The 25,249-nt window shown below is 43.1% G+C and overlaps 1 protein-coding gene across 1 annotated transcript in view; it reads left to right on the top strand.

The window, feature by feature from the left end:
• The window catches only part of DNAH11 (dynein axonemal heavy chain 11), a 420,238-nt gene that overhangs the window by 31,658 nt on the left and 363,331 nt on the right, over window positions 1–25,249 (top strand). The window contains exons 4-7 of the mRNA XM_082257534.1: window positions 1,257–1,450; window positions 9,694–9,883; window positions 13,546–13,645; window positions 24,673–24,884. Coding sequence (XP_082113660.1) covers window positions 1,257–1,450; window positions 9,694–9,883; window positions 13,546–13,645; window positions 24,673–24,884 — 696 coding nt within the window. The remainder of the gene's footprint in view (window positions 1–1,256; window positions 1,451–9,693; window positions 9,884–13,545; window positions 13,646–24,672; window positions 24,885–25,249) is intronic.

Genomic DNA, 25,249 nt, shown 5'->3' with positions numbered 1-25,249 from the left:
CAGCAGTCAGCAGCAGAGAGGAGAACAGAACTCCTCATACAGATTCTGTACCTCTCTGTTCAGCTGCAGCACCACCTCATCTCTACCTCCCCTAGTCTCAGCATTCAGCAAACTCCAGCCCTCCTCTGGTTCTCCTCCAGACCCTGCACTTTCTGCTTTCCAGCCTCTTCCAGGAAGCAGCACAAGATAAAGAGGGTGCACTGTGATGTAAGGGAGGGAAATTTTCACTTCTGATAGTGGGGGGCTCTTGACATCTGATGTAAGGTGAGGTGCTCTGGACATCTAGTCTTAAAGATACAACTGGCCCTTTGATGGCAACCATAATGCTGATGCGGCCCTCGATGAAATTGGGTTTGACACCCCTGGTGTAGGGGATGCAGGGCTGTGGGCATGATGCAGGACTGTGGGCATGGCACACGGGAGGCAGTACTGCGGGAATAGTATAGAAGATGCAGAGGCTGCAGGAGATGCAGGGGCTGTGTGCATGGTACAGGAGATACAGGGGCTTGGGGCATGGTTCACGAGATGCAGAGACTGCGGGCAAAATGCAGGGGCTGCGGGCATGGTGCAGGAGATGCAGGGGCTGTGGACATGGTGCAGGAGATGCAGGGGCTGCGGACATGGTACAGGAGATGCAGGGGCTGTGGTCATGGTGCAGGAGATGCAGAGGCTGTGGGCATAGTGCAGGAGATGCAGGGCTGTGGGCATGATGCAGGGCTGTGGGCATGGTACAGGAGAGGCATTTAAGCGGGGATAGTACAGAAGATGCAGTGCTGCGGGCATGGTACAGGAGATTCTCCTGTAGCATGCCCGCAGCACTGCATCTCCTGAGGAGATGCAGGGGCTGCGGAAGGGTCTCACTTACTGTTTGGTGGGTGCCTTGCATTTAAAAATGGCACCGCCCGGCGCCAACACGGCACCGCGCATGTGCCGTCTGCTCGAGAATAGCCGAGCGTGTATGGGCTTTCCTGAGCAGCGGCGGTACAAGCGCAGTGTACCTATCATGCCGGCCGCGGCCATTTTTTTTTTTCAGGTGCGTTGATCTTCAGCCAGCCCCATCTTCAGTCAGTGCTGCTGTGACGCGTCCTGGCTGTGAGTAACTGACTGCTGCGAGCTGTGATGGCCGCACGACTCTCCTATTACCCATGTCACCCTGTGCGGCTGCACAGCTTGCACACCCTAAAGGCCGGCCCTGCCTTCGCTCTCTCTACTCTAGAAGAATTTTGGTTGTATGACTCTTTCTTTCTTTCCATCAGGTTTTGGTGCCTGCCCTTTTCCAGAAGCATTCCAAGGCCCCAGCCAGTGTCATTTCACAAGACATGGAGCTTTACGTGGAGACTCTGAAGAACAAGATAATCATAGTAAAAGGGCTTCTGTCTGGAAAGACCATTTTGCCTCTACCTAGCAAAATTGCCACAAAAGAATTAAACCAGCTAAGTCCAGTGAAAAAGTAAGAATATTTTTTATTTTTGATTAGGGTCAAGTTTTGTCCCCCATTCATACATTACTGTTTTTGAGAAACCCCTTCATCCTCTGCGATGATTTGAAAGACCAAGCTACTCTTGTTGTTGGCCTAAGTGAGCTTTCTATATATATATATGTCTAAATAGAATCGCCTAGAAAGCAAGAAAAGCATACAATATTCATGTTAATGTAATTTTAAATGTTTTATCAATATTTTTCATTATGCAGCTTTCAGTAAAAGAATATCTGGTATTATGGTACCTCTTGTTACGGGGTGACAATTGTTATGCATCTGCATTGCTCCGCCATTACACACACCCCTGCTGGAGATTATAGACCGCTGCACCAACACACATTACACAGGCAAAGTTAAGAAGCTGATCCTGAGTAAAGATGTGCAGTCAATGCTGGAGCAAGTACATGTAGACAGGAAATGACTGTAATATGCTTGAGGAGATTAGCAGCACTGACTTGCAAGAAGGACAAAAATAGTGAAAAAGGCAATTGTGTATGACATGCTGTTTTTAGGAAACAAAAAGTAAGCCAGTTGGGGATTCTCAGAATTCTGAGGATTTCAGAGAACTTAAAAGGGACCTGAACTAAAAAATGATTTTATACAGTGCGGAAAATGCCCAGATTTTGTAAAGTTTGCCCATTTACAAAGAAATTAAGGGTCTATAAGTGTTATCATAGGTGTATTTTAAATGAAAACATGATACTAATGTTATAAATTGAGTTGCAGTTCAGTGAGTAAAATAAGTATTTGATCCACAAGCAAAACATGACTTAGTACTTTGTGGAGCAACCCTTGTTGGCAAGTGCAGAGGTAAGACATTTCTTGTAGTTGGTTACCAGGTTTGCACACAGCTCAGGAGGCATTTTGGTCCACTCTTTACAGATCTCTAAATCCTTAAAGTTTCTTTTCTGTTGCTTGGCAACTCAAAGTTTCAGCTCCTTCCATACATTTTCTATAGGATTAAGGTCTAGAGATTGGCTAGGCCACTCCATGGCCTTTAATGTGCTTCACCTATCTTCAGTGTTCTGGCTGAGGGAAGAAGGTTTTAATCTAAGATTTTATAGTACATCGCTCCGTCCGTTGGCCCCTCAATGCAAAGTCGGCCTGTACCTTTAGCAGAGAAACGCCCCAAAGCAAAATGTTTCCAACTCCATGCTTGACTGTAGCGATGGTGTTCTTAGGATCATAGTCAGCATTTTTCTTCCTCCAAACACGGCGAGTCAAGTTAATACCAAAGAGCTGAATTTTGGTTTCATCGGACCACAGTGCTTTCTCCAAAATCTTCTCTGAATCATTTTAGATCAGGGATCCTCAAACTACGGCCCTCCAGCTGTTGCAGAACTACTCATCCCATGAGGCATTGGAAAACTCTGACAATCACAGACATGACTAGGCATGATGGGAATTGTAGTTCCCGAACAACTGGAGGGCCATAGTTTGAAGACCCCTGATTTAGATGTTCATTGGCAAACTTCAAACAGGCCTGTACATGTGCCTTCTTGAGGAGGGGGACCTTATGTGTGCTGCAGGATTTTAATCCATGGCGGCTTATTGTGTTACCAATGATTTGTTTGGTGACTGTGGTCCCAACTGCCTTGAGATAATTCACAAGCTCCTCTTGCGTAGTTCCAGGCTGATCCCTGCCTTTTCTCATGACCATCCTTACTCCATGATGCGAAATCTTGCATGGAGTTCAAGTCTGAGGGCATTTGATAGTTATTTTGTATTTCTTCCATTTGCGAAAAATCATTTCAACAGTCGTCTCCTTCTCACCAAGCTTCTTGCTGATGATCTTGTAGCCCATTCCAGCCTTGTGCAGGTCTATAATCTTTTCCCTGACATCCTTTGACAGCTGTTTGGTCTTGCACATGATGATGGATTTGAATGGAAGAAAGAGGTTATGTGGACAGGTGTCTATTATACACATAACGAGTTGCCATCAGGAGCACCGTTTTAAATTGACAGGACTAATCTGTGTACCACATAAGCACATACTGTAGCCAGTCTGTGGGAGCCCGAATTATTGTTGGTTGGTAGGGGATCAAATTGGTGATCGATATCGGTTTTTCGTTGCCGTTATTTTGCCGATCGCATATCGGTATCAGCCAATATTTTCACACATGTAAAATTTTGCAAAAAAAACACAAATTTCGACACAAATCTCTTAATAAACATGTTAATTTTTATTAACATTTTTAACATTCTTCACACCTTAACTGCATGAAAACTGATAGGAAAAGTGCACTTGCAGGGACATTTGGATCATCTGATTTTGCATTAATGCATAATAAGTGCTGCAGTAGTGGACTCACTCACTGCAATATTTTTAATTCACTACTGCAGTCCAGTCAGTGCAAAACAGCTAGAAAAAAAGCTAGGCAACAGCTACACAGTGGATTGGACTGGAGTCCGTGGACTACCTCTGCAGTATGGCACTCACTGCAACTACTGCAGTGCAGTCAGTGCAAAACTGCTAGAAAAAAAGCTAGGCAACAACAGCAGCTACACAATACACATACATACACAGTGGATTGGATGGAGTCAGTGGAGGACTACCTCTGCAGTAAGGCACTCACTGCAACTACTGCAGTGAAATCAGTGCAAAACTGCTAGAAAAATAGAGATGAAGTTCATCATCCAGGCTCATAGTTGCAGAAAAGAAATTGAATCCTCCTCATGAGGCCCCAATAAAACACTGAAAATGTCCTGATAAATTCGACCACGATGAAGAAGATTCTCTTCTTTTCGTTGACATATTTTTGGACATTTGTCTGTTTTTGTAGCATGCTGCTCTTCATAAAAATAGTGTTCTGGACTTGTCTTTTCGGCAGGAACCTCCTGTTGAATATCTTCTGTCAGCCATTGTTTCGCCTTAGCCAATACATCATCGAAAGTGAAAGCATGGTTCTTGTATCGAGGATTCAAAAGACTTGCAAGCACAACATTTTTAATCTCTTCATGCTTCTCAAAACATATATCAATCAAAGCTCTTTGGCTTGACCGACCATCATTTGAAAGTTGGAGGGTGTTGTGTGCCATGACACAGAGGTCTGACATATCAGCAAGCCTCATTCCTTTCCGCATGTTTGCTCCACTGTCTCAAAGTTGCGCAAGCATCCCTTGGTCTTTGTTGATTCTCCATTCTTCAAGCATGCCTAGAAACATTTCTCTACTGTACTCAGTGTGGGATCCTTGCATCACTTTTGTATTCAATACCAATTGCCTTTTTGTCCATCCGCTGTCAATGAAGTGGCATGTAAGAATGATTAGTGACTCTGACTCTGTTTGTGACCAGCAGTCCATCGTGAATGAGACTGAGTTGCCAGCATTTTCTGGTTGCAGCATAACCTTTACTTTGTCAACGACCTTTTGGTGAAGCTTTGCCAGCATTTCGGTTCGATAATACTTCTCACTCTTCATTGTGTAGCTTGGCTCAAGTATGGACATCAACTGCTGAAATCCTGAGTCAGACACCATTGTAAATGGCTGGTTATCAGTGACAATCATCTCTGTAATTACTCTGTCCAGCAGTTGGGATCTTCCTTCTGAATCTAGACAGTGACATGTGTTTTTTCACAAACCTATCTGTTATTGTTGCCTGGGATAGTGGAGGAGGTATTGAATCAAAATCACATTGATATTCATTTTGTTTTTTCTGTGCTGCATGATACAATTCAATATGATGAACTCTTAGATGTGCCCAAAGATTTGACGTATTTTTGTTTTTTGCATTTACTGATACCATGCTTATGTTGTTTGTACATGTGTTGCACACTGCTACTTTTCCTGGAGAAGGTTGAGACGAGAAATAGTCCCAGACCACACTTTTACTTTTTCTCTCCTCATCCATCTCCATTTCAATTTGAAAGACACAAAAAAGATTTAAAAAATGGCTTGCTGAAGTTGCTGCTGCTGCTGGCACTGGCACCCCGTTGTGGGTTGGTGGCTGATGCCTGGCAGTGTGGGTCGCTTGCTGGTTTAAGGGTAGGTTGGTAGCTGATGCCTGGCAGTGTGGGTGGCTTGCTTGCTGGCACCCTGATGTGGGGTGCTGGCTGCTGTCACCCTGTTGTGGGTCGGTGGCTGACTCCTGGCAGTGTGGGTGACTTGCTGGCACTTTTGTGGGTTGGTGGCTGATGCCTGGCAGTGTGGGTGGCTTGCTGGCACCCTGTTGTGGGTTGGTGGCTGATGCCTGGCATTGTGGGTTGCTTGCTGGCACCCTGTTGTGGGTTGGTGGCTGACGCCTGGCAGTGTGGGTTGCTTGCTGGCACCCTGTTGTGGGTTGGTGGCTGACGCCTGGCAGTGTGGGTTGCTTGCTGGCACCCTGTTGTGGGTTGGTGGCTGATGCCTGGCAGTGTGGGTTGCTTGCTGGCACCCTGTTTTGGGTTGGTGACTGACGCCTGGCAGTGTGGGTGGCTTGGTGTCACCCTGTTGTGGGTGGCTTTCTTGCCGGAACACTGTGATGGCTGCCTGGCTTGGTGTCACCCTTTTCTGGGTGGCTGGCTTGCAGGAACACTGTGGTGGCTGGCTTGGTGTCACCCTGTTCTGTGTGGCTGGCTTGCAGGAACACTGTGGTGGCACTGGCTGGCTGGCTGACTTGGTGTCACTCTGTTCTGGGTGACTGGCTTGCAGGAACAGTCTGTGGTTGGTGGCTGGCTGGCTGGCTTAGCGTCACCCTGTTGTGGGTGGCTGGCTTGCAGAAACACTGTGGTGGCTGACTGGCTTGGTGTCACCCTGTTCTGGGTGGCTGGCTTGCAGGAACACTGTGGTGGGTGGCTGGCTGGCTTGGTGTCACCCTGTTATGGGTGGCTGGCTTGCAGGAACACTGTGGTGGGTGGCTGGCTGGCTTGGTGTCACCCTGTTTTGGGTGGCCTGCTTGCTGGAAAACTTGGGTGGGTGGGTGTCTGGCTGGAACACTGTGGTGGGTGGCTGGCTTGCTGGAACACTGTGGTGGGTGGTTGGGTGGCTGGCTGGCTGGCTGAGACACTGTATATGTGTGTGTGTATGTGTATGTATATATATATATATATATATATATATATATATATAATCTGTATACTATATGTATTGGAGCTCTTCATTAAACACAGTTTTCCCTTAGACCCCCTGCAAAGTCCCACAAATACCTGTTGATCCTGCCAGTGAAGTTCACCTTCACAATAAGGTTTCCAGCGGTGGTGTGGAAATGATACTGCACTGCTGTTGAATTCTGAGCATAGTTGCCTCTCTCACAGTGGTATGAAAAAAAAATTAAAGGGGGTGTGGCTAACAGTATTGCCACTGCTGTTATTCTAGCCTGTTGCTAACTTGTTAATCTACACTAGCCACATCTAGTCCTGCCCACTGCCATCTGGATTGACATCACTGTCTCAACTGTGTTGCTGAAACCCTCCTACTGTGACCTGCAGTGTCTTGGATGAAAGCATTAGAGACTAAATAAGTATGAAAATTCCTGTACGACAGAATAACAATTCGGAAGTGATATAATGTATTTGTATTGTATTTCCGGACAAAAACTATACTGATTAAACGGAAATTGTACAATCGGGTATTGTATGATACAAGTTTTCGTATTTGCCCCTTCGGATAATTTCAGACGAAAGTTGTGTACCAACGATCGGATTATCATATGATTGCTTTGAAAGGGGAATTTCTTTGTACGATATTCTGGTCATGTGTACTGGACTTTACATTCTTCCACTTTCCTTTACCCAATAGATTTAGAGTTTTACAATTCTCAGTATCTCTCACAAAAATTGACACCTTGATCATTGTTACTTCTTCTATTTAAACAATGCCAAGCTTCTGGACCATATACACGTACACCTCTTAGCATTCTCTTGTCGCTATATCTATTACATCCAGGTTCTCCCTGCAGAAAGAACGTCTCCAGTGTGATGCAATACTCTGTCTCTGTTGCAACACTATTGTTGGTCCCAATTAGGTAGTCCCTGTGATTAAATAGTGAAACTCCACAGTCTCTCTCTGCAGGTCAGAGATCCCCCTTAGGCATCCCTAGTATCTATGACTATCTCTTGTCTTGGTTAAGCCTGGATTTTAAGTTGGCCATACACTTTTAGTTCCCCTTCTTTCCAGGGGGTCATTGTATTTTGACAGCAACATCTGCTGCTTAGCAGTTGATCAACTGCAGTTGCTGATCAACCAGATGCCGACTGCCCCAATTACATTTACTGTGGCAGGACGGCCGCTCTACGCAAAATCACGTACCCATATGTGATTGTGCACTTCCGGGTTTGGGGCACAAGCGCATGCCGCTGGCGACCCGCTTCCACTGTGATTTGATACAGTGGGAACCAATCAGCGGGGCCGAATATCCCCCAGTAAAAAGGGCAGATTGGCGTTCTGTGAGAAGGGAAGGCTGTGAGCCTTCCCATAGTACAAGCACAAGATACAAGATCACTTATTGGGATTTTTTTTTACCAAAAAATGCAGCAGAATACATTTTAACCTAAATTGATGAAGACATTTTGATTTTTTTTTTTTTTACATTTTTTTTATTGGATATGTTTTATAGCAAAAAGTAAAAAAAAAAATATATATATATATATAATATGTGTGTGTGTGTGTATATATTATATAAATATATATATGTATTTTTTTTTTAAAAAATTGTCACTGTTTTTTTGTTTATAGCGCAAATAATAAAAACTGCAGAGGTGATCAAATACCACCAAAAAAAGCTCTGTTTGTAGGGGGGGGGGGGGGGAAGAACATACATTTTATTTGGGTACATCATCGCATGACTGCGCAATTGTCAGTTAAAATAATGCAGTTCTATATTAAAAAAATGGCCTGGTCATGAAAGGGGGTAAATCTTCCGGAGCTGAAGTGGAAAAATTTCCGAAAAGGGGTTTTGATCTCTAGGATGCCCAATAGCAGTGATGGCGAACCTTGGCACCCCAGATGTCTTGGAACTACATTTCCCATGATGCTCAACTACAATACAGAGTGCATGAGCATCATGGGAAATGTAGTTCCAAAACATCTGGGGTGCCATGGTTCGCCATCACTGCCCTATAGTAAGGTTTTGCCACCGTCCCTGTGAAATCGTTGTGTTTTGGGTTTGGTGCCACAAACCAAGGTTGTTGGGACTTTAAGGGCAAGAGTAAACAAAGTAAAGTATCATAGAATAAAAATTGAACAGTTTATTTTCAAAAAAAGTTTTACAAGGTAATAGACAAGTTTGTCGTGGATGGGTTTAAGGTCCATCGGTGAGAGAAGTGAAGGAGTTAGAAAGGTAGGTGACAAGGTGAAAAATGGTGACTTTTGAGGAACATTTGTCTCTGTTGTTCCATTACGAGTATTTCAGGCTTGGAACTTTGTTCAGAGGAAAATGTCCAGGAGATTATCCTACGCGTTTCGGCTGTATAGGTATTAGCCTTTTTTAAGGATAAGTCACCATGTATCTTTCTTTTGTCTGGTCCACATGTGAAAGGTTTTCCCCAGGTTTCTAAGTCTCATCAGGAACTAAGGCTGCTTAGGCTAAATCATATAGATTAGCTGTACTGGTAGAATCCAAAAAAGGAGTTCCTCAAGATGAGAAAGTTTGTAGTTTTTGTCAGGTATAGCAGAAAAAAACGGTTCAAGGTGCAGCATCTCCCAGGGTGTTGTCTCTCCTTCAGCTGGAAAAAATTTCCAACAGGTTCCTCGACAGAAGTCAATCAAATGATAGACTTCTGTTCAGCAGGGACGGTTACACACTGATTGAAAGCCAATTAGTCCCTGCTGAACTGACCTCAATTCAATACGCGTTTGGCCAGCTTTATGGCCTAGATCTACTTTAAAGATTTTTTGCATTCTGAACTGTAGCAAATTCTCCACAGAAATATAGAATACACTTCACAGGATTTGGGGAGCTTGTCTAGGGTTTTGGTCTAAAATCCCATTTTGGTGGATTTGTACTATTGTCCAAAAATGATAACGTCCTGCCTGAGAGTTTCTACTGGATATTGTTTCAGTAGACAACTACTAATTTGCTGCTGATTATTCATGTCCTGACGTTCACCCATACTGCACTATCAATAATAAGGCCAGTTAATTTATTTTACCTCAGGGCTTCATATGCTACAGCTCTAGTTTATTCCCAAACACCTAACATTGGGTAGCAGGTTTTATAAGTTTGATTGAAGAGAGTTGTTTGGTTCAAGATGTATGCAAATAGTTTGTGATGCATATGTTTTTATTTTTTTTTATAGAGAAAACTATATTGACAGAGGAGCTCTTCATGCATTTGAATCCATGCTTATCAGATGGTCCTATCAGGTTCGAGATGTCATAGAAACGGATTCCTCACAGCCCCTTATAAAAGGTCTTAACCCCGGACCTTTATCAGAACTCAATTTCTGGAAAGCAAGACAAAGTAATCTTGCTGGGATTTATGAGCAGGTAGGTAAAGCACTTATGTGATTGTTGTTCAGCCGTCTTAATAGATCCAGTTGTCTGGTTGTACACCAAATATTCAGTAGCAATAATTATTTTGAGTTACATTAGTTAGAATTTCTTTTCTTGAAAACTATTTTTTCCACTTCCACTTATGAAAGAAGTCTTTCATTATGGTTGTACTGGAATAAGTACAACAGGAAGAAATTAAATTAGTATATATTCACAAGATAGCATACTGTATACAAGAGTTGTGTTTTCTGTACTGAAAAACTTACTATTAACTTTTGAAATCTGTTCAAAAGTAACCCTGTTCCCAAACTAGGCACACCAAAGCAATTACATATGCTGAACAAGCAGAAAAATTTCTTTATAGTGGAACCACACAGCATCCGAGCACCACAAACCAATAACGCTATTTAATTCATTTTTAATATTCAAAGCAAATTCATCCATTTCTCCATGCTTTATTGTGCTGAGAAATCACTATAAAATATCCCCTAGCAGTTCTGGCTGGGGCTATCTTGAGTAAGAGCAGACAATTCATGTAGCATTTACTTCCTGGAATCTATCTGCCCTTAGCTCACGCATGCATGCAGGAGGATGTGCTAGGCTGAGAAAACCCCACCTGAAGACTCCTAGCATGTATGATCTCATTTGCCTAGGCCTGGAAACTAGAAAGTAGCAGAAGAAATGTAAAAAAATAAAAAAAAAAAGTATAAAACAAGTAAATATAATATACTTTCCTATCTATTTACTAATGCTAGCAGCATGACAATTAAAAATAGTCAATGTTGATTAAGAGAGTGAAGTTCTGTTTTAAAACAAGCCCATAATAAGCTCTATAGCTATAGGCATTGTCGGGAAACTAATATTCAGCGTTCCAAACAGAAGCACTGAAGGGTTAAGTTATAAACCCTTACAAGAGCCATTTGTGTTAAAGCGGAGTTCCACCCAAAAGTGGAAGTTCCGCTTTAGGTAGTTCTAACCCCCTGACATGCCACATTTGGCATGTCATTTTTTTGGGGGGGGGAGCGGGTACCTAGTTTTGACAGGTACCCGCTCCCACTTCCGCTTGGAGCGCCCTGAGCGGATGTTCTCCTCTCCCCCTCCCTCCCTGCAATCTTCTGGGACATGTCAGAGGTCCCAGAAGATTGCCAGGCAATCACGACGCGTGGCGCAAATCGCGCATGCGCAGTGCCCACACCAGTGATGCCGGCGCCGCAGAGCAGAGAGGGAGAAGAGCGAGGACGGGGGGAAGGGGATGTTTTTGATGCCTAGAAAATAGAAATATAGAATGTATAAAGCAAAAAATATAAAAAAATTAACTTTATTTCAAAACTTCATGAACAATCTGGTATATAACTTTTCAACCACATTTTTTAAAATAAAACATACAATTGGAAAAACCTCAGTACAATGTCAACAAAGAGGCAAATGCCACATAAACATATATGAAGAGCAAGGAGTGTATCTCTACATAGGCCCCCAAACCCCTACGTGTTTCAACTTGATAGTCTTCCTCAGGGGGTATATTGGTCAACAGCTCTTTTAAAGCACATCTACATGCATGGTACAAAAAACAAGTAAGTAATATACATATGCATCACAGATAAGGATACATTTGAAGTACATATACATATAGGTGAAAAACTTACATAGATATATGGTCCACTCAGCTTTACATTCTAGATTTGACAGGTATATACTGTATGGGTTGTATGGTCCCAGTGGCCCAGGGATGCACCAGGACGGCGGCCCTCGCACAGGCAACACAAGGGGCAGGGGCAAAGCCAACAGGAGCAGACCTGCTGGGGAAGAGAGGGGAAGGGAAAAAAAAGGAAAATGCATCGAAGAAAAAAAGAGAGAGAAAAGACCTTGTGAGAACATCCCAAAAAAAATATGATTTGAAACCCAATGATGAAAATCAGAAAAAGCCCCCAAGCCTCTGTATATTGTAGAGAGACCTATTTTTGGGTCCTAGAAAAGAAAAAGAGGGACCCAGGGTAATCTAGCTAGCGACCATAGGTCATGTCTGAAAAAAAATAAAAAACCCACAGGAAAAAGAAAAAGGGGAGAGAGAAGAAGAGGGCAAAGTAGGTCTTGTTTAAAAAATAAGTAATAATAACAAAGTGGACATAGAATAGTGATAAAAAAAGGTTACCTCTGTGTCAGCCTGCAGCATGCATACATCCCCACAAGAAACGAGGAATGAAAGTGCAGGCCAGGTGTAGGGATATATAGGGTGAAAATGAGACATGTCCTGGAAGGAAGCCAGAAACTAGGAAAATCACCCCAAGAGGTGACTGCCTCCAAGCCCCAACCCCCAGGAAGGGGGAAGGGGCTACATGTGTCGGGTGGAACCCGTGAAGGCCCCCCATCCACATTGCAGCCCCAGGGCATCAGGAACAACTGCACATAACAGTAATGCATTATAGTATGGACATATGAATGACAATGGCTGACCAAAATCAAATAATTGACATAAAAATAGATAATAAACTGTATGTAGCCAAAACATATCCCGCAAGGAAGACAAAAAAAAAAATATATATATATATATATATATATTGATAAAGAAGGTGAACTGGGGAGTATATAAGAAAAAAAAAAAATAATAAGTCATGACCACCAGATATCATGGCAGGATTTGCAGAGGATCCGCCTACTTGAGGTGTTCAGAGCGACCAGACGTGAAGCCCTCTAGAAAAGGCTTGAAACTGATTGTTTTGTTTAGCCCCAGGGGACGGTTGCTTTCAAAATGTGGATCCAACGTGCCTTTTTGTAGAATCACCTTGTTCCAGTCCCCCCCTCTCTCTATCTGGGCCAGTGAAGTCATTTCTAGTGCCCAGAAGGTAAAGACTAGCATATGATATTTATGCGTCTGGGCAACATGTCTACCCATTGTGGCGTAGATGTCCCCAATCTCTGCAGAGGAGCATGGACCTCTTCCATTAGTGGGCAATCTGGATGGAATCACTCCCTGGTGGTGAAGTATGCGAGGATTGGTGTTTTATGTTTATGGGCGGTCTCATTTTCACCCTATATATCTTACACCTGGCCTGCACTTTCATTCCCCATTTCTTGTGGGGATGTATGCATGCTGCAGGCTGACACAGAGGTAACCTTTTTTATCACTATTCTATTTCCATTTTGTTCTTATTACTTATTTGTGAGCTTTTTTAAAAAAAAACTTACTTTGCCCTCTTCTTCTCTCTCCCCTTTTTCTTTTTCCTGTGGGGTTTTTTTTTTTCAGACCTGACCTATGGTCGCTAGCTAGATTCTCCTGGGTCCCTCTTTTTCTTTTCTAGGACCCGTAATAGGTCTCTCTACAATATACAGAGGCTTGGGTTTTTTTTCTAATTTTCATCATTGGGTTTTAAATCAAGTAAAAATAGGCCCTCACAGGGCATAATGAATACATGTCCCAGAATTCAACTAAAGGTATGTAAATCTTCACAAAGAAAGTTTACCGAATTCAAGGTTGTTCAGATATAAAGGAGTAGCCTAGAAATGATTGACATACAATGTGTAAATTAAAATATGTTTTTACATTTGGACCACAGAAAGTTAAAATACATGATTTTAGTAAGGTGACAGAAATTGTTTCACAAATTTCTCATTGTCAGTGCACCCAAGAAACCTATTGTATTTATATTCACCTGTAGCTCCGGGCTCCAGTTGTTCAGAAAATGGCTGCCATTTTGAAAGAGACAGAAAGCAGCTACTACCCAACTCTACAAAACATAATTTCTGATGTAAAAAATGGTAAGTTACGAGTCTTCGTAAAATATTCTTACAAAAAACTTTGGAATTTCTAGAAAATAGAAAAAAAAAAAAAAAACTCAATATTTAGGTATGTGCTATTATTGATGCATAAATCTTGATTATTTAAAAGCATTCAAAAGATAGCTAGTAGAAGTTTGCTACATTCAACTGGAGATGTTCTGTAAGAGTCCATGTACACTGCAACCTGTAAACAGCCGTTTAGGAGCAGTTGGGCGTTTTTTTCAGAAGCCCCTGAACCCACCTCTATGTTATCTTATCTGTCCATGTACACAGGGTCATTTACAGTCATTTGCAGGCAGTTGAGTTCAGGGATGTTTTTTGGAAAGCAATTATTTGCGTTCGAACGTGTGTTTCCCGGCGTTTCTGAAATGAAGCAAACAATAATTTATATATATCCATACAGTAATGTTTACAGAGGCATGACTTTAGAAAATAGTTTAAATCTGAAGAGACACTTACATTCCAGTATATACAAACACATATTACATCAGCCAGATCCATTAAAAACCCAGTAATGATGTCTGTCCATTTGCTTGGCCAATAAAGACTATTACATTAAAGTTCTTGAAAATTAAATAGGGACAAAGAAAGGCCAGACGCCCAAACCACTGAATTCCAGCAAGACCAAGGGCAGTGGTGCAAGGCAGTGGCATAAAATTATGTTTAGGCATTCAATCTACAAAAGGAACAGAGCAGACACATTTCTAGTGATCACTATGGAAAGAAAATGTGGCACCCCTGAGGAAAGAAAGGAATTTCTGAAACATGTCGGGTGTTTCTCCTAGGGCTATGTGCCAATAGCAGTTTGCTCTAGCCACAGTCTTTATGTCTTCATGTTGTACATATACATTTACCCATGACATGTTTTTGCTCTAAAACCCTCTTTTTCTACATCAGCTATTTATATTAATTTTTATATTGTTCGTTCTAATAAAATATGGATTTGAACTTTTATATATAACCTTGTGTTATTGGTATACATTTTTACCATTAAGTAATATACTAGGCCGGTTAAAGTCTAGGGTGACCACATTTCCTAACTGCCATTCAGGGACACTTACTTTCCCAAGTGCATTTCGTCAAACTTATACGTGAGACTGGCAAAAACATATCTGTCTGTGCATTTTTCAGTATTTCTGCACACTTTAACCACTTAAGCCCCGGAGGATTTTCCTGCTAAAAGACCAGGGGGTATTTTGCGATTCGGCACTGCGTGACTTTAACGGACAATTGCGCGGTCGTGCGACGCTGTATCTAAACGAATTTGACGTCCTTTTTTTTCCCACAAACAGAGCTTTCTTTTGGTGGTATTTGATCACCTGTGCGATTTTTTGATCACGCGCTATAAACAAAAAAAGAGCGACAATTTTGCAAAAATAGCAATATTTTTCACATTTTTTACATGAAATTCCCCCAAAAAAAAATGTAAAAATCAAAATTTTTTAACATTTTCAGCCAATTTGTTTTATCCTACCTATGTTTGGTAAAAAAAATCGCAAAAAGCGTATTTTTATTGGTTTACGCAAAAGTTATCGCGTTTACTAACAAAGGGAAAGATTTTTGTCATTTTTGTTGTTTTTTTTTTAACGCGTAAGGGCGGCGATCTGCGATTTTTTTTGCGGTACTGCGACATTGCGGCAGACAGATCGGACCCTTGACTGACATTTTTGACACTTTTGGGGTTACCAGTGACATTTCTACAGTAATCAGTGCTATACATATGCACTGTTACTGTAAAAATACACTGGTAGTGAAGGAGTTAACTTTATTTGGGAGGGAAGGGCTGTGTGTGTCCCTAGGGGCGTGCTTTCTACTGTGATTGGCTGTGGCTTGAGCTGTAAGGACACTGATCAACGGATCTACATACTAGATCCGTGTGATCAGTGTCTTTACAGCGAGGAGAATGACAGGTGGCTTGTTCACACAAGCTGCCTGACATTCTCCCTCTCCCCCGACGATCGCCGAGTGACCGGCGGACATCGGGTCCGCTGGTCACATGCGCGGGGGGGTCCGTGACCGCGCGGGAGCGCGCCTCCGCGGGCGCGCGCTCGCTCCCCAGACCCTCCCAGGCTAGTGACGTTAATTAACGTCACTCTGCCTGGCAGGGGCTGACCGCCGCAGTAAATCTACTTGCGGCGGTCGGCAAGCGGTTAACTGGCTACTTAGATATCTCTGAAGAAATAGAAAACAAAACAAGTTGCATTAAAGAACAGTTTTTTTTATTTTTTTGCCCTGAGCCTCTCTCCATTTATCTTTTTTTTTTATCTTACATTTCCATTTCCTTTTCTGCCTCTAATTCCATGTAGTAACTAACTTACTACACGTTTTAGTCCAACTTTCTAAGTTTCTAAGCAATAAATATTTGCTGCCCGGCCTGGCCTGAACACAAAGGAAAGAATAGGCACTGGCAGCAGACATCCATTAAAAAGTTAAACTTACATTTTGTCCATTGTCCTCCTCTTAAATGCTGATAATAACGGCCGGCCGTTGGATTACAGATCAGTGACTCAGTTACAGGCTTACAGCAGGCTGAGCTGAGGCCGCGCCGCACAGTAGATCCCGGCTCCGGCTGACGTCACCGTCGTCACGTGACTCTCACTCGGCCGCGTACTGCGTGCAGCAAGGCAGGGGAGGAGCCAGTGAGCCACACACACTGGACAGACAGTACTATGCGATGCCGAGTAAGGAAGTGACTGACTACTATCTGTCACAGCACAGCAGACATTCTATTCATTTACACTCCTCTGCTCACTGCTTTCGTATTGGCTCGAATTGTCTTGTACAGCCCGCCCTCTAACATGGTACAGCCCAGCCATCCTCCCTCATCCAGCGGACTGTCGGACATGGTACAGTCCAGCACATGCACTATTGCCTCGAATTGTCTTGTACAGCCTGCCCTCTAACATGGTACAGCCCAGCCATCCTCCCTCATCCAGCGGACTGTCGGACATGGTACAGTCCAGCACATGCACTATCCACTATGAATGCTCGCGCACTTCCTCTTCCTAAATTCTGCCGGTTCGGTGGGGGAGCGGAGCAGCAGTGCGGCAGCAGCGGCACGTGTTCTCACGGTCGGCGGACGGCGGCAGATCATTCTGGGACACTGCATTGTCCCGGAATGAGGGTGACCGGGACCCGGGACAGACTTTCCAAATGCGGGACTGTCCCGGGCGATCCGGGACACGTGGTCACCCTATTAAAGTCCCATGAGGAGGCACCCACTTCTCCCTTTGTTCCATGTTAATTGGGATTTTGGCCTGTTTTTCCATTGACCTCACCCCCACTTTTGTCAGAAATTCAGTCATTTGGACAGTTTGTTCGTTTATCGGCCAGTTAATGGGCACAAATCAGTAATTGGTTGTGACGTTTTGAGCCAAAGAAACGAAAGACAACTTTGACATTTTTCTGCCTAACGAACTATAAATTGAAAGGTTAATATGTTTTAATATGATGGCACGACCGTCTGCTCTCACGGCTGAGTGTTGGTTTTTTCAAAAATGAGTTTGAACGATTTTTCGTATAGTGTATGGCCAGCATTAGAAGCTGATTGGCTACCATGCACAGCTGCACTCTCCAATTTTAGTAAATCAACCTCAGTGGGGAGGATTCCTCCACCTACCTTGCTTGTTTGGATGGAGAAATGTATTTGATTTTTTTTTCTTTTTAACCTGCTGGCTGATTGAAAAAATAAAAAGAGTCATCTATGGCCAGCCTAAATTATGATGCACTTTCCCTTGTCCTGCAGTGGCCTTTTGCTTTACTATTGCAAACAAAAATGATTATAACACTGTTTATACATAAGTAACACACCAAATATGGTGCTACAACCAAACCTTAAAGTGGACCTGAAATCTAAATGTGAATATTTGCTACCCTATGTTAATTGCACCTGAGCAGTTCCCCTCACATTTAAACAGCTAGAGGGGGAGGAAACCTCACTTTATAAATAGTAAGGTTATCAGTTCTTGATTGCCTGGTATATTGATCGATTGTTTGTGTCCTAAATCATTTGTAAAAGGTGCAGTTTATTGCATTCCACAGGTAGGGCAATCAGAGTTCTATTTATACATCCTGCTGCCTTAATCACCATTGAATGATGGCATCTCCTTATACAAGCTCCACTCCATGTGTCATGCAAATATTTTAGTAAAAAATGAATGCCAGATCATACTGTTGTAGGTAGCATGTTGTCTGCTTTATATACAGGACTATGTTCTACTGAACAGATCACTAAAAAAGGGAAAGTAGAGATGATTCATATTTTCTAAACTGTAAAGTGTCTTCTAACTTCCCTGAATACCCCCCCCCCTTTTTTTTTTTTACTTCAGCCCTCCTGCTGTATTAGACACCCAAATGTCCAGAGATTGCCAAAGGGCAAAGCAAATTTTGATATTTCAAAAAATGTTTAACTATTACTTCAAAAACTGATTAAAAAGGAGTTAAAGAGGTTGTAAACTTGGGGGGATGATACAATCTCATTATGAAATACTTACCTTAGAAGGAAGCTGTCTCAGCGGTGCCCAACACAACACTGAGACAGCTGACATCCTCCCTGGTGTTTCTTCCGGGTTCACGGGCTCCAGCGCTGTGAGTGGCCGGAGCTGCGATGGTGTCGGCGGAAGTCGCCTGTTTGCAGCACGGGCTCTGAAGGTCCGCCACAGTAAGCCAGAACTTCAGAGCACATGCGCTGATGACGTCATCGCCTCCATGCACTCTGAATATCTCCAAAACTGTGCAAGTTTAGGAGGTATTCACAGTACCTACCGGTAAGCCTTAATATAGAGAGTTTACTTCCTCTTTAAGACATACTGTTACCTTGTCCAATCAGAGCAAAAGAGACAGAGTCTCTGTAAAGGCCCCCCCTCCCCCCCCACAACCCCCTTATAGTGAAGTGGAAAGAAAGCCTAAAGCCAAAGCCTACTGCCATCTATACTGCACATGGATCGAAATTTGGTCGGTTCAGCAGGGCCCCGGACGAATTTCAATTCATGTATGGGCAGGCTAGTTGTACACAAGTCGATCTATCGATTGACTTGTGTACAACCAGCCTGTTGGAAAATTTTCTCTTGATCAGCGTCACCAGCTATAGTCGGAGATGCTGATGAGTATATTGTAATGGTAGGGAAATCTCCCTGCCGTCAGAATACAATAGCATAGCGGAAGTGATTCCCCCATCCACACTGAGTGTCTGGCTGAGGGAATTGAGTATTTTCTTTTGTTAAACCAGCGAGTTGAATGAAAGCATAATAACTTGTGTATAGCCAATCTAACACTATTTATTCTTAAGAATGTTCCACCACTAGCCCCCCCCCCCCTCCACCTGTTCTGCATACACTGAGTAAAAAATATCTGTGTACTTACCCCTTTTATCTGCTCTGGTCTAAATATTATGTGATCCTGCAGCTCTGGCTCCTCTGTGTTAGTGATCAGCTGCTGCAAGGGAGAGGAGGGAGCACCAACAACGGATGGGCCATGGGAGCCTATAGGTGACATCACAGCTCCTGGAATTCAGAGCCATTGTCAAATGCTCTCTTACACAGAGGCATCAGAGCTGTGGAATCATGTGACCTAACAAGATTAAACACAGATAATTTTACATATGGTATGAGGAGGGGGGAAATATTGTTTTTAAGAATAGTTAGTGTTAGGCTTTTCTTCCACTTTAACTTTACTTGCTTTTTGCCAATTCTTCAGTCATATTCAAAGTTGAAATCAGCCATGTTGGCAACCTTTGGGCACAGTGATCTCCACTCCGTCAGTCCTAGTGGTGGGCTACTAGGCCTAAGCCCTGTCCCCAGGGAGTAAGATATGTAGCACTGTCCCCATAGGGCTTGCTGTTTGATGACTTCTTAGGCCTCCCTCTGATTACCTGCAGACAGTTGCTGGGGATTTTTTACACATCCCTCCTTTTGCTCCCGTTTGCTCGTTACTCAATAAACAGTCCAGGGTATTTGGTTTTTATATTTATTGTGGAATTTGGATGGGAGAAGGGAATAGTGGGATACTCCAACTGAACTAGTAGATAAGGATAATTCTCACTTGGCCTCACCCTATTACTTGTGGAAGCAGACACACTGTTTTGACCATACTGCCATACTATGGAAGAACTAAGTCTTCTTGCTCCCTCTAGCAGCAGACCCAATGCAACTACTTTATCTTCTGGACACTCTCTAGCATCTCCTTTACTGACTTCCGTCTACTGACTCTTCTACTTGAAGGGGTGGCCCTCACAGAAAAGGCCCCATGACACAGATCTGTACTCACTTTAAGCATACTTAGATTATTTCCAGTGTCTCTCTTCCAGTCAGCTCTGCAGGACATCTGGGTCCAGCTCCTCTCTGACTCAGGCCCTCAGGTCGACCACCCAATGCTACATGGCAGCTTCTACAGAGGAGAGGTAGCCACCCCCTCCCTCCATGACCCCGCTCTCCAGCCAAAGACCCCGAGCATATGTGCTCTTGACATTTATAGAGTCACCCAGCACGCACTGAGGCATTTTCCTCTGCCAATCACCAGGGCTGCAACAATGCCTGTGCCCTCACTTGTCAGGTTTCCTCCAACTGTCAAATATGCCTCCCTATTAGACCAGTGTGTAACATTCAGACAAGCTGAGCTGCACCTGAGCACCATGAGCAGACCCTACCAATGGATCCTGCTCCCTGGTAGGCAGGGAGCACTATACATTTACCTGGCAATCTTCCTGGTAAGCAGAAAGACCCAAAAACTATACTCTCTGCTAGCACCTACCTAGTCTGCCTTGTTGTTTTCCAAGGCATTATTGAATGGTGCTGGACAGTGATCTATACCAGCCACCTGTTTATAAGGATAAGAGCACTTTCAAAAAAAAGTGCACTTACCCTTTTCACCCACTCCCCAGATTCATACTTCGCTTGCTTCCTAGTTGTTCCAGTGGCTTCTGGGGTTATTGTACATCCCTCTAGCAGATCTTCAGTGCATTGGCTCTACCTGCACAGTAGCTTCCCATAGGGTTGTACAAGGCTTCCTCCAAGCATCTCCTGTCTTGGGAGATTGTACTATAAAACCCTATTGGAAGGTACTGTGCAGGCATAGCCAGTGCATTAAAGATCTGATAGAGGGATGTATGCAAACACCGGAAGCCACAGGCTTGATTGGGATGCAAAAACGCTGTGGGGTGTAAACAGTTGGGAAGTGGAGGAGGAGGGGTGGCCATTAAAGAAGGATACATGCATGAAAGTGCACTTATCCTTTAACCTTCACCCTTTAACCTTTCATCCGTTTAGATTAGTCAGAATAATAAAGCTGATTTTTCATGGATTGCTGTGTGTTACTTTGTCTTTCACATTGCCTTTTGTCTTACTAAATAAAGGTATGCGTGTGTTTTAATTTTTGTTGAAATAATGTCAATTAAAAGTAGTTGAAAAGCCTGACTTGTGTCATACTGTGAAGGAATTGTTAGAAGGTCGTTATTCAATTAAGGTCTATCCGGAAAATAAAAATTCATCTTTATTTTCCTGACATTTGAAGTGACAAAACCTTTTCCCTAGACAGGTTTCCACTGTTAGGTGCTCTGCGATGTAGGCCTTTTGTAATTAGATCCCATCTGGATTAGGCTCTTTGTGGCTTTCATAAGTTTTGTGTGCCTCCTTTATAGAAAAGAAACATTTTACTGGCACGCCACCATTATTTACTTCATAGCACACATGACTTCCACTTCAGCACTGCTGGGTGCTTCCTTTCTGGTTATTTTACTTGAGTTTTATGACAGATCTTTTTGTCTCAGTGTAGTTTAGGGAACATAAAGCCTTGAGAAGTGCCAGGTTGCAGGATCCAGTCTTGGGATTCCTGCAGAGTCCAGGTAAGGAGCCTGGTAATATGCACCATGTTCTGCCAAACACTTTCAGATCTCAGTGAGGCCACTGTTAAGAGTTTCATTTTCTGGCTTTTCACTGTCCACAAACTAATACTGTGAAGAAAACACTTATTTTAATATGGGGAATTCATAAAGGCATAGACACATTTCTTTAGGGCTTAGCACAAAAAATGTTGGTGTTTGCACCCGATTCTTCTGCCTGTTGCAGACAGGTACATGAATCTGTTAATGCTGGCCCTGGGGTCAGAATGTCCATACTGGACATTCTTTCCTCAATGCACTCTCTCCCTGGCCACCATGCCTGTTACACTGACGGGCTCATGGCCAAGATAGTTTGTACTAGGGTTGGCCAGGATTAGAGTTGGTCCATTAGAGATGGTCTTTATATTCTGCAGGCAGTGGGAGATGCAGCTTGAACTAGGCATAGCACATTTTTGAGCCAAGAGTTGTGTGGAAAAGCTGTAGTATAACTGCACCCTGGGATTGCAATAATGTGGTGTAAACTCAAGTGGCCGGAATATCAACTGGTGGCATCTGAATATGAAGGGAATGTGAACGTTATCCTGCCCTCAGTGGTCTGTCTGTTATTAGTGATATATTTGGGACGGTGGTCTGCTCACCAACTCCTTGTTTAGGCTGTGAAGTCTTGTGGTGGAATGGGCCCTCTCTTGAGCTGATCCCAGTATGGAGGTGACTTAACTGACAGTTCAGCTGGAATGGCATATGCTCTGGTCTCTCGGGGAATAACAGTTCAGCTGGTCTGGCAGATGCACTGGTCTCTCTGCATTATCCTCACTGTGCGACCTGAACAAGAAGCGATTCCAATCCCTGCAATTTCAGGCCTACTCTTAGGCTCTCTTGAGTGCCTCGGTCCAACAGGTTTGGAATGCTCAGATGCCACAGCACCAAGAGCGCAGGCTTTTCCCATGCAAAGAATAAAATGTCCTCCAGGCTCCTACTGCCACACACAGGCCATTGGGATTGTAGCTTAGTAAGACAGTTGTTTCATTAAATGGCCACCATTTTGAACTACATCTCCCAGGATTCCAGACGGGCTGCATTAAAGTTTATAGGCTTTAGGTAACTTGGCACTCCCCCTGCTGGCCAGAGGAGAACAGTGCAGCAACATTAACAACTTAGCAGAAGGGACAAAATTACAAATCTATATGGGAGCAGTTAAACCCCTGTCAGTTGTTTTTTTTTTTGTGCTATCTGTGAACTTTATCTTCACTTCCTGTCCAGTATACATCATGGGAACTGAGAGAAAATTCCTCCAAAGTGCCAACAATCACCTCTTAGAAAGTTTTCTCCGGGAAGTGTGACCCCATTGTTAGATTTTCTGTCCATATCTGTTCTAGCGATGACTTACATTTTTTTTCTGGCTTTCAAACTTGGTGACAATGGTCATTGGAACAAATCAAGAGAATAAATCTAATTTACCCTAATGTGCTTTATCATTTGAAAGATTTCAATGCATTTGGCACTACTGGTGCTGGATAATGGTTCTCTGACTCCATGGTACTGTACTTCTGAGCTCAGTAAGGGCTGGTTCACACCAGAATCACTCAGAAACGTGGTTCGCATTCCTGTGCGATTTCTGCGCATTACCCTGCCGTGCCATTTTGCAGCCCATTTATTTGAATAGACCGCATATTATACCATAGCGCACAAATAGTAGTGCACGTGCTACTTTTCAAAAACACGTCACACCAAATTGCATGGTACTGCGAAACTATGCGATCTGCCCACAAACGCACTGCATTTGTGATCTGCATTTGGGGTTCCATTAACAATTTATTGCCACCTGCCACAGATGGCAAAGGTAGTGTTTTTTGAACGCAGTGCAGGAAATATGCGCAGAACATGCCTTTCCCGTGTGCTGTTGTGAACTGCCATCTACTGTACTTGAGCTTTATTGCAGACCAATGAACACACCACATCGCCCATGGTTAAATAACTAGTAAAGATAAAAATAATGTCCTACTGTAATTGCTATGGAAAAATATATGTTGGAGGAGAATACAGCATGCATCTAAAATTGATTGCCCACAAGCAAGTTAGACCAGTGTGGTTCTGAAACTGTAGTACATGTACAAAACACCTATCAGGAGGTATTGACCCAGGGGCTACTTCCAATATGGAGGATCTTCAACCTGATCCACAGGTTGTAACATTATGGAACAGGTACAAGGTGCACAATCTGATTGTTGGTCAGTGTTCTCCAGAAATATCTTGTATTTTAAACACAGATTGTGAATGCAAAACTTGTAACATTTGCACGCTGGTGTGTGCTATGTAGAAGTGGTGTGATGCATTGTTCTAACACATCGCAGTGTTAACATTTTTCCTTTAACTCTATTGAAATGTCACAAAATGACACTTGATTCAACTCACACACAAACGCATTGCAAACTTGAGTGTTTTTGTGCATTTCGCTGTGTAAAAATACAGACATGTCTGATTTTTGTGCAACGGGCTCCATCGCACATGTATGATGTTATGATAAGGGTTCATGGAAAAAATATTTTTTTAATGTGTCCTTGTATTAAGCCTGTGTTAATCAATGCAGCTCAATGCACCTGGTGTGAACGAGCCCTAATTCGGCTTCTTGTGTTGGAACATTTGGAACGGAACAAGGAATGCAACAAAGACTGATGGCATGGCCCTCCCCCATTACACATCAGGTGATTGACAGCCTCAGCTGCATGTTTCCCAATGAGACTGTGTAGAGGGGGGAGTGTTCTTTCCCTCCACTCAGGTCTCAGATTACACTCAGCTCTCTGCTCTGTGCTGTGCAGTGTGTGACACCAGACTGCCCCTGCCCTCTGGAGCCCAGAAATTCTGTGTAAAATATGAGAAGAGAGGCCTGTCGGCAAACCGGTACAACCTATGTAGGAAGATTTAATTCATCACTGTGCATCACCTGAGGCTAGTTACTTTGGTGGGCTTATGTAAGAGTTTATTGACTCTTTAAACTGGAGGTCCTATTGTGCGTTAATGTTCAAGCTTTGGAGATCAGATTCCCTTCCATTTGGAAGCAAAGATAAAATATCTTAAACTGAATTAGATGCATGGGGTATCTATCTGTTCATATTTGATATGTTGTAATAACAAGATTTCTGGTGTATGATAAATATATCTTTGTTTATATAAGCGCTTACTGAAGCTGAAGAAATTGATCTGCATCTGAGAACATTAGAACCACATATAAAGTTATTAGAAGAGACCGACTTCCCTCAGATACATACCTTCATCCCACCTCTATTCCACACCATCTGCCTGATCTGGAGTAACTCGGCTTACTATTGTACCCCTGCACGGATCATTGTACTGCTGCAAGAGTTCTGCAACATGCTTATTGATCAGGTATTGTGAATACTTTCTAAATGCATAGAAGACAAAGGTATAACGTTTTACTGATTCTGTTTCTTTTACTTGTGGAAATTGAGGGTTAGAGTAACTTTCCACAGTGTTTCATTATACACCATGTAGGTGTAGAAGAAGATAGAAGCAAGTAACTTTTGCTTTCTCCAGGTACTTATATTTGGCTAGTGATGCTGTTACTTATTTATCACTTAATTTTTGCACATTTTTAGAGGCACTTGCAGTCAAATCTGAATAGGCCTGGATGGTAAAATTGATAGGGACCAATTTGGTTAAGGCTACGTTCACATATGGGCGCAGCGTATCACGGGCAGAATCTGCCCGCGATCCAGAAATCATTGCAAATC

This window comes from Pelophylax lessonae (genome assembly GCF_965119305.1).
Source record: "Pelophylax lessonae genome assembly, chromosome: 5".
Lineage (NCBI taxonomy): Eukaryota > Metazoa > Chordata > Amphibia > Anura > Ranidae > Pelophylax > Pelophylax lessonae.
This window is presented reverse-complemented; position numbering and strand designations above follow the sequence as displayed.